At 45.0% G+C, this 10,505-nt stretch overlaps 1 protein-coding gene across 2 annotated transcripts; it reads right to left on the reverse strand.

The window, feature by feature from the left end:
* Window positions 1–2,164: 2,164 nt before the first annotated feature.
* On the reverse strand, window positions 2,165–8,953 carry slitrk3a (SLIT and NTRK-like family, member 3a). Of its 2 annotated transcripts, XM_086036471.1 has the most exons (4): window positions 8,230–8,953; window positions 8,081–8,098; window positions 7,529–7,615; window positions 2,165–5,960 (listed from the first exon to the last, which is right to left on the reverse strand). In XM_086036471.1, exon 4 carries the CDS (start codon window positions 5,900–5,902, stop codon window positions 3,194–3,196), a length of 2,709 nt encoding a protein of 902 aa, XP_085892597.1. In that variant the 5' UTR covers window positions 5,903–5,960; window positions 7,529–7,615; window positions 8,081–8,098; window positions 8,230–8,953; the 3' UTR covers window positions 2,165–3,193. The 2 variants fall into 2 exon arrangements, with proteins under 2 accessions (XP_085892597.1, XP_085892596.1); XM_086036470.1 differs by having other exon boundaries at window positions 8,081–8,953.
* Between the last annotated feature and the right edge of the window lie 1,552 nt (window positions 8,954–10,505).

Below are 10,505 nucleotides of genomic sequence, written 5' to 3' on the forward strand. Positions count from 1 at the left end.
GAGTTTTAACCAGATTGATAGAAACCAGCAATCAAATTAACATATGTGGAGCGAGTATCACCCGCTCATACACATGCACATACACTTTCCTCATTTACCATTCTGGACTCTTGTCGACACGCGGACCCCACGAGAAATATCCAAAGCTAAGGTTAGCTTCCCAGCAAAATTCAAACATCTCTGACAGCACGGGAGATAATCCAAACAAGCAAAAATGTATGTCTTTTTACATTTCACACAGGAGAAACTATCAGACAGTCTTAAATGAATCCCACTGGTTGCCATTATCTAATATTACAGCAAAGTATGAAATCCCTTGGAGATATTAGGGCAGGATAACAAAGAGGATTTACGAGGATAAAACCGCTCCGCATGGTGCAGTGGGCCAAAACATGAGAGAGTGAAACATAATAGTGAGAGGTGTTGTTGGGGTCACGTGATGGAGGATGGAAGGTTGCCAAGCCGCATGGAACCGAGCAACTTCCTCGCCCTCAGTGGTCCTCAAATCATATTTATTTATTTATTCATGGAGGGCCCGACGGTGAAGGTTGGGGTGAACCGATGCACGATGGCTTTAATCAAAGTGAGTGCAGGGTGAAATTGCTGACTGATAGTCATGGAAAGGAGAGGCCGCATGGGGTTTGGCCGCGTCCCTGTAAAAGATCATAAGCGGCGTAAAACTGTCGCTTTACTGTTCAAATTGTGACGTTTGATGCTAACGGTATCGTACGAGCTGTATGTTGTAGACAAGCTATTGTCCTTCAAGACTACCTCATGGAGAAATGTTGCTTGAGGTTCCATTTTATGTAACACTGAAGTTGCAAAGCAATGTTGTTTCAGTTCGGAGCAAAGTCTCATTAGTGTGTTTATGTGTCTAGAGAAATGCACGCTATGTTCCCACTGCAAGACGAGACGTTTCTGTGAGTGTGTGTGAATGTTAGTCACTTATCTTTCCCAAATTTCAGAGCATACTCTGTGAAATCATTCTTTGATTGTACATTGTAAGACATTTCCATTACATTGTCAACATTCCGACACATAATATACAAAGCGGGCCCTTCAGTTACCTGGATACAGCGCCGACTTGTTTATTCTGCCATTTGTAACGTTGCAGGAACATACTGAATAACAATACACGGCAGAAATGTATAACGTCCAAAAAAAAAAAAAAGAAATCGAGCAACAAGCCATTAGCAGATTTAGCTCTCTGGGTTCGGTGTTTATTATGAATTAAAATAACAAGAAGGTAAACAGAATTTGTGCATTATTCTAATACTGAACGAAATGTACTCAACCAAGCGCCCTCCAGTGGACTAAAACTATAGTGCTACTTTTGGGGCATTAGTGCAGTCAAGCCGTGATGGGAAAATGAAGCTTCCAGATGCTTCGTGGTTCAATTGTTTGTTTGGTTTTTGACTCTAGATGGCAGCGTTGGGTTAAAGAAAGAGGTTTACGAAATGGCAAGTGAGTGTGCTTCCATCCCGATGTTGAACAGAGAATGCCATCTAGAGGGCTCAATAAACCCAACAAGTGGTTCATGAAGCATCTTGTAGCTTCATTTTCCCATCACGTCACACGTATACAGTAGCTTCTTACCACTCATCTCACTCGTTCTTCAACAGCTGCCACCATTAATACCGATTTGAAAAAGGAAGATTGCCAATTCCCACACGTACTTTGTATATATTTAATTTAGAAATTTCTGTTTGCACATAAAGTTGCTTTGACTTCACTGCACTGTATTCCCGTCACGTTACATAGTGGTGTGTAGTGTTGGAATAAACATGTGATCAACACTAAAATATACAATAATTGATTTCCTTATCTAGTTCAGGAGCCCGTTTTCACAAGAACTTGGTAGAATTTCGTGCCAAAAGTAACACCGTATTACGTAGAAAACTAAAGGTTACTTGAGATGTTTTTTTTTTTTTTAATGAAGCTTGTGCAGGTGCATTGACACCTGTGATCAAAATTAGTCCAGTTCAAATGTAAACTGATGCTTACTTCTTCTACAATTGTCTGCTGAGTTCTCCTGAACCCAAATCTAGTTGAAGGATTCTACCTGCACCACCGATGATGCCGCAGCTTCGACATGGCTCTTGAACAACCGCGCGGTCTTCAGTATGACTCAACACACCTTTACGTGACATCAAGCCTCCTGACATCTGTTTGAAGAGTTTCTTTTTATTAAGAAGGCTATACCAGACGCATAATCACTGTACATTGATTTAACATTACCTTTACAATTAAAGTCTCCACTGAAATTACAGAATAAATATATGCACATTTTTCTTCAAATCTTTGTGTGAGAGAGAAAACATTTAAAAGTGCGTCCTACAAAGCTGTTAGTGGGCGACGATGGGGCGGGGGCGGGATCCGGAGGCAATCGCGTGGAGAGTGGGGCTTTAACAAAGTGCATGGAAATATCCAGAAAACCTTGAGCGTGGTCTGATAATAATATTCACAAATGTTTGACCATCCGTGCGTCACTGGCGCATCCTTTACGACAAGCACCCTGATATAGACAGAAGACCTAATGAAGAGTAACAACCATAGTCATAAGATATAAAAATTAAATAGAACACTGAACTGTAAATGCGTTGCAGTATCTTTGTTCTCGATGTGATGAATTGCCACCCCCACCCCTCATTTTCCTGCACTGCAGCGAGTGCATGCGCAGCCAACTGCGGTTCATATTCATATTTGTTTTTATCCTTCTTTCAATGATTTCCCATAGCCTTAATGTGCACGGCCTCCGGGTCTTTGTACATCCTTGCGAGGGGTAGAGGAGGCAGGGAATAACCCTCCGATTCTGGGAGACGTCCCGCTCCCGTGCGTCATGGGAATTCCATAAACAAAGGATTTCGTTGTATCAGGATTGTGGTGTATTTTTCTTTTTTTTTTTTCTTTTATTCCCCGTTGCCTCTCTCACTCTTCTCAGCTAGTAGAGATATTTATCTTATAAAAATAACAGATGCTGACATTGCTGGCTACTCTGAAAAAAAAGGCACTTGATTGAAATATCTGAGAACAGCCTCTCCTCCAGAATGATTTGGGCGGCATTGTAATATATTTTATTTCATATCATGCTGCCTTGTCCAGATTGACTTTCTTTTCATATCGGTTTTGAGTGGTTGTGTTTTTCGGACGACAAAGTGATCGTGTCCGGCCTTTCTTCTCTGGGCTACAAATGTCAAAACCGATACGATTTTTCCAGCACTTCGAGGTAATCCGGCTTGGTTTGAAGTTTGGCCCTTAACTCCAGGTAATCGCTTTGGGACGGTTCGGGGTAGCAGCCTTTCCCCGCCGTGAAAAGCAAAGTCTCCTTCAGCCGGGCATCCTGTTGCAAATCTGGGTACTGCATGCCAGGTGGGTGAGCGTGCGCCACGTGCATGTCCTTTAATTTGGGGGCAGTCCCGTAGAGGCAGTCCACAAAACCCACGGTCGGTGTGGGCCTTTGACTGTCAATGACTGTCGGGCAGAGCCCGCCGTTCTCATGAAGCCCTGCAAAGTCGGCTGTGGTGTGGTTGACAGCGACGATGGTGTTGAGTTGAGAGTTGGAGACAGCCAGGCTCCACTCTCGTTCTTTCTCCAACAAGGTTCTGTAGTTGTTGCTGCTACTGCTGCTGCCATTGTCTTTCTTGGCTGGAAACTGCCCTCTGTCTTCATCTGATGTTGCCGCTATCTCACCCTCCCGGGGCTTATAGATGGGGTTGTTACACATCTGAGTCACAGGGTGGGGGATGTAATCATAAACATGGCCATGGGAATGCGTGTGACTGGGATGAGTGTGAGTGTGCAAGCTGGCGGTCGGCTTCTCCAGTGTGCTTGTATTGACGGCGCTGCTCTGCCTCGGCGCGTCTTCGAAAATCCTGCACTGCATCTGGATCCCTGTCAGATCCACCTCCGACCGCTTCCTGAAGGGCAGTTTCTTCCTTCGGCGAAGAACAAAGGCGAACAGCCCGGCTGCTACAAACACAGCGGAGATGAAGAGGATGAGGAGGCTGAGTATGAGGACCGACAGCGGAACTGCATCTCGTCCGCCCGCCTCCCCCGTTCCCGCACTCCCGGTGGTGAGGTCGTCCCCGCCGGGCTGAGCCGGCAACGGGCCTGAGGAATACTTCAGTTTGGGACAAAGGACGTCGACCTCTAGCGAACGCAAATCCTTGCCGAAGGCGAACTCGGGCGTCTTGCAGATGACATCCCCGACCACAATAACGGACGAGAGCTTTTCCAGCCATTGTTTGAGGGGGATGATATCGCAGGAGCACTCCCAGGGGTTCTGGTGAAGATCAATCTGGACAATAGAGGTCAGATGCTCCAGGACTCCACGCACAGGCAGGTCGAGGAAGTAATTGTTGCGAAGGTTGAGGCGAGCGAGGTTGGTGCCAGCAAAGACGTCGTCGGGCAGGGAGCGCAGCAAATTGTCATTGAGAAAAACCAGCTGCAGATTGGGCATGAGGGAGAAGGAGTTGGGCCGTATCTCGCGTATAACGTTGTACTCGAAATAGAGTAGACTCAACATCTGAAGTCCTCGAAACATCCCGGGGGTGAGCCTTTCAATGTCATTGCCGTTCAGATATAAACTTTTCAAGTTTGGCAGGTTGATGAAAGCGCCCTCTTGCACATAAGATATCCGGTTGTTGCCTAAATGCAGTAAATCCAAACTTGAGAAGTTCCAGAAATCAGAACGGTAGATTTTCTGTATTAGGTTCCCACTGAGATATAATTTCTTGGCGTTGAGAGGCCTCGGCAGAAGATCAGAGATGTTGTGAAAGCCTTTCTCCTTACAGTTGACCGTTAAGCCCAAGTCATTAATATGAAGGTTGCAAATACATCCCGCAGGACAAATGATTGGGATCGGAGGTCTCGTCTGATAGCCGGCAATCGGGGGCTGGTTGTTGCCCGGGTAAATGCTACGGGGTGTCGGGGGGTTCTTGGTGGGCCGAGGTCGTTTAGTGGGCTTTATTGCAGAGGAGGCCGTGTTGTGGAAGGAAGAGAGCATGGACGAAGGTTTGGTAGGCCACGTGTTGTCGTTGTTGAATGGGATGCGTGGAATTCCCAGTTTGGCCTCAATTTCTGAATCGGAGAGCAAAGGACAAAGCTCACTGCGCTTGATTTCCCGCAAGTCTTTCCCATGTAAATGGAACGGGTACTCACATGTTATTTCGCCTACCAGAGCGGTATAAGGAATCCTCTCCAGCCAAGTCTTTAGTTGGACAATCTCACACACACAGTTCCAAGGGTTCTCTTCCAGCTGGATTTCCATCAAACTCCGCCCAACGTATTCCAATGTCCCCTTATAGGGCAACGTCTTGAGTCTGTTCCCCCTGAGGTCCAAATGTGTGAGTGAAACAGACCGGAAGAGATAATTGGGGAGCACAGGAATCAGATTGTCATTTAGTATAAGCACTCTCAATTTGTGTAGGTGCCGGAATGCACCACTTTCGATCCTTTTGATGACATTGTAGTCTGCCTGGAGATACTCTAAACCCTCCAGTCCAACGAATGTGTCATTCCGGAAAATCTCGAGCTTGTTCTCATGTAGAAAAAGCCGTTTGAGTATTCCCAAGCCGTTGAATGCTCCGGCGTGGATGTCTTGCAAGGCGTTATTACCTAGATTGATAGATATGGCATTGTTGAGATGGAGGAAGCTGTTAAAGTAGAGCTTCCTCATGGAGTTTCTCTGCAGGTTGAGTTTGAATGGCCGGCTCCATATCTGAGCAATCTGGCTCACATTTGTAAATCCTTTGCTGTCGCAGTGCACGTGAAAGATGCCCTCTTTGACCTCGCAGTAGCAGGGCTCAAAGCAAGGCTCATCGATCTCCTCCGAGTCCTCGAGTAATGGGATCGGGGTGCTCCATCCTAAGGCTATGGTGCTCAGCAAGGTAACCCACAGCATCCTTGCTGACACCAGGTGGGTGAAGTCTGGGCTCCAGGAAGAGAGCCACTTCACAGCACTGCAAGAGAGACAGAGGGAGAATGAAATGGGGCGTGAGAATGAGATACGCACACACACACAAACAAATCTAGCAAAGTAAAGATCAAGGTGAAAAGACATGGCAAGAATAGGGGTTCATTCGTTTCGATGGAATGGAAACACGCTTGGGAACGAACGCCAGAAAATGATACAATAACACTGAGACCACTTGAGATGTCGCTGGGTATTTCAAACAAAATGGGCCCAGGAATCTCGGTGATGCGATATCCATGCAAGAGAAACAAATCTCTTGAAGAGTTGGCATCACCGAGCAGACCCGGGTCCATTTATAATACAGCAGATATGCCTCTAAGGTCGCAATAAATCACCTCAGGGATGCTTATCGCTATGAATAAACAATGGCAACAGCAGGTGGGTGAGGTTAGCAGCAGCAGAGACACCGTCCCCCAGGTGTATTTATTACATAACAGGAGACTCATCACCTTCTTCGTAAGTAATGAGAGCAGTTGGGGGAAAGCTACACTACAGCTAAGGGTACCGAATGAACTTCAATATTCATCATTTTTAGAATAAATGGATATATGACCATATATGTCCATGAGCAACGTACTGGTGAAGGAGACATGCATCGAGGCGAAATAAGTGTAAGCTACTGAATCGAAGAAATGGGGGGAAAATATTTCAAAATGTCGGAGTAAAGTTATGAAAAACTAGTACATTTTTTGAAAAATGCAATTTAAAAAAAAATCAAGTGGTTTCAGCCTGGATGAACTCACTTAAAAATGAAAGAAAAAATAACTCAATATTTTTTAGGCAAAAATACGACCCTTTTTTGTTTGTAAAAAAAGAAAAAAAATGCAACACGCTCACACACCGCCAGCGCATACACACACCCACGCACGTTTTTTTTTTCTCTGCCTTCAGTGACGGAATTTGCGTGCTACAGGATCAAGAAGTGTGAAATCTGAGAAGGGGTTCAGCTTCGTTTGCAGGATGACTCAAGTTTTACGAAACAAAAAGATAAGATAATGGGGGAGGGGGGGCATGTGGGAGTGATTTTTGTTGTGGTGTAAAAGTACTGACGAATTGATAATAACATAAAACATGAAATAATTTTTGGTATTCTGTCGGCCTTGCCACTAATAATCAAACGTCAAGGCAAAAGTGACGTTCTATTCACTGACGCGCACAAACAGAGGCTGGGCACTGTCCGTCGAAAAGTGGGTGCTGAAAAATCCAATAAAGACTGTGGCCGAGCAAAACCGCTGTCCATGGTATTGATTGGGAAAAAAAGTGAAAGGAGGGTATGAAAAGAGAGAGAAAAATGCAAGGACGTATTCCCCTGGAAAAAAACACACCACCGAAAATAACAATAAAATAAAAGTCATCCAAAACTGCGGCCTTGCTCCAAAAATCACAGTTTTCCTCCTTTCATCAGTGTGCAGGATTCCTCGATATCCAACCTTTTTTTTCTCTTTTTTTTATTTTTTTTTTTTTAGGACAGATTATTTTGATTATTAGATAGAACACCATCCCTTTTTTTATTTTAAGTCATACGCGTTGGATCAAATGGAGTGATATACATACTTAGTTTAGAGGGATTCCCACTTCTTCATCCTCCTTCGGCGTGTTCTGTTGTGGCCCGCAGCGTCCTGCTCACTGTCCGATGCCGGGCTGCGCGGGTTGGGGGTGGGGGGTGGGGGGGATTGTCAGAACCAGAATTCCAGGTGTGAAAAACGTTCGAGAGCAAATCGACGAAGCAGATATGCAAGCACAGAGAGGGGACTTTGGAGTTGATGTGAACGTGGCACCGATTCAAAGTCAAACAGCTACACTTCAGTAAAAAAATGCTGAATACTTTATATTGGAACGTAACAAAAGGGTGTTTGAATTAGTCCTGCCAAATCCTCTCGTTCACTGAAAGCACTGAGTTCAATCTAGCAGAGAGCGCCGCGCTCGTGGAAAGCGATGCCAAGCATAATGCAGCAACATTTGGCCGTGGCTGATGTGCTGAAAAGAGCACGACTATTCCGCGATCATGGCAGTGGTTAAAGTTGACATTGATGCATGCAAGAAACACAAGTGCACACACACACACACACACACACACACACACACGCCGAAAAGCTGTCAACTCACCTTCGGGTTGTACTGCAGCTGGGAAGCATTGGGGAGAAATAACAGCAATGATAAAACAAACAAACAAAAAAAAAAAAAAGGAGAAATACTTTGAACGCTGTTAGTTTTCTCTCTCTTCCTTCGCCATCTCGAGCTCTCTATCTCCTTACCCTCTCCCCGTGGCTGAGGCGAAAGGAGAGGAGGAAGAGGAGAGATGAAGACGTGAGAGGAATTTGAAATCTCTCCCTCGCTCTCCGGTGACTCTGACACTCTCCCCTTCTTCTTCCCACTCTCCTGTGTGTGCTTAAAATGCAAGTCCTCGACTCCAGCCCGTCCTGCTTCTTCTTCTTCTTCTTCTTCCTCCTCCTCCTCCTCCTCCCCCGCCGCCGCCTCCCGGGTGAGCGCGCTCGGCGACTGCGCAGCCGGGTGACAATTGTCTCCTCAGGACCGCGTCCTCGTTACGTTTGGAGCAATAAGCAGCGGGAATGTTGACGGAATTGCTCGGCTGCTTTTATTTAGTTTCATTTGCCTCCCCCCCCACCCCCGCCGCAAACTGCCTCGCTTTCTTTTCCACGCGTCCAAAAAATGCCGACTGTCGTGCGTCACAGGAGCGATGAGGAGGGACTGAGCCAGCCGTGGAGGTGGAGGGAGGGAGGGAAAGGGTGAGAGACGCAGAGAAGAGAGATAGAGAGTGAAAAGGAGGGGGAAATAACCGGTTTGATTTTTGGGTGAGAAGATGTTTTAGAAATTAAAAAAAAAAAAAGAAGGAAATGCAATGCGTTGCGAGGTGTGGGTGTGACTGGCAGACCTGTGGATGCCACTCAAAGTTCACCGCGTTATTATTTGATTTGTTTTAACTATTGGGTATTCCGTAGTCCGTCTAAAATCGCTCATCTCCGCCGTGGTGACGACAGCGGGTGGCCACGACTATTTAAAGCAAGAAGGGAGAGGCGTGATCGCACTTGGTGCGTTTATACTCCTCCCCCGATCTGCTTGCCTTCCCGCGTCTCGCCTGCAGCGGGCAACACGCGTCCGTTCTTTGGCAGCAGGAGCAACGAGAGCCAAAGCACAAACTCAGACTGAGACAACGTCACCTCGAGCTCTGCAAAGACAAACGTACTATTAGGTATCCCTCGATATGCAAATTGCGGCGGCTAAAGTACTCCAATTTGTACAAATGTAGAAGTACAGATACTTGTTTTAAAAGGGAAAATAGGCCCTGGTAGAAGTACTGATTCAACTAAGTAAAAGTAAAAAAAAAAAAAAGACTACAATGCATTAAAGTGCAAAAGTAAAAAGTCCAAATCGTTTCATTGTCAGTATCATGTTTAATAAATATGATAAACAAATATCATATTTATTGTCAGTATCAATTTTGATAACCCCGCACAACAAAATACAAAACTTATCATGCACACAAAATATTTTTCCTCTTATATTATTGAGGAGGGGGGAAAATAATGATCAAATATCAAAACTCATGTTCATACTTAGCTAATGATGTGAACTGAATAACAAAATATGCTAATTTAGCTTATGATACACATTACATTTCATAGAGCACATTTTACTCTAAAAAGACTATATTTGCTCCGAGTCACATTTGAGAGTAAAATATTCAGTGTAAAATCCAGCATAAAATTTTCTCTTGAGAATTTTACTTTCAATTTTCATTCTGTTTACCGGTACCAAAATGTAGTCTTTTTAGAGTAAAATGTACTCTAGGAAACTGTGTCACAACTACAGAAATACACACTACCTGTCGATATGTTCTCGCAGACGAGACGGATATTTTTTTGCGCAGCAGAAGCTGGTTGCTTTGAGCCCGGCACAAGACACAATGCATTCACCAAATCAGTCTGTTGCCGACAATATCAAACAATTCTCTTAAACAAGTAGACTATCTTGCCTCTCCAAATCTGTTGCCTGTCACTGCTGTCCCTCTTATTTCCCATAAAGCCCCTAGATCGCAATCAATCAATATCCAAACAGCGGTTGACTTGAACTCTCTCTCTCTCTCTCTTTCTTGCCTTTTTTTACGGGGTGTTACCATCTGAGGAGGTTGAAAATAGTAACAAGCGTCTTTTTTCGCCGAGAGATGGGAGAATCTCTGAAGTCCATACATTTTTTATGATCATTGAGGTCAAACATCCAATGTATTTTTGGGCAACACCCAGCTGGTTTGATGGTTCCCTTCAGCTCGCCCGAGAAGACTGGCAGTGGATGTGGATCTTTGAGAGAGGCATTTTTTGAGCAGCTGCCGGTCGACAAAAAGTGACATTCTTCTTTATGAAAAGCCATCGTTCAATCCTCCAGTCTGACGGCTAATGTCACGCAGAGTGACACGGGGTCACTCAAAAGCATTCACTCAACACAGAGAACATGCTGTACGGTTACTGTAGGTTGGCATTGGTCACAATGAAGAACTTGTGACCTAAACAGAGCT

This window comes from Filicampus tigris, chromosome 7 (genome assembly GCF_054856515.1).
Source record: "Filicampus tigris isolate MCC_2025a chromosome 7, RoL_Ftig_1.0, whole genome shotgun sequence".
NCBI classification, from domain to species: Eukaryota; Metazoa; Chordata; class Actinopteri; order Syngnathiformes; family Syngnathidae; genus Filicampus; species Filicampus tigris.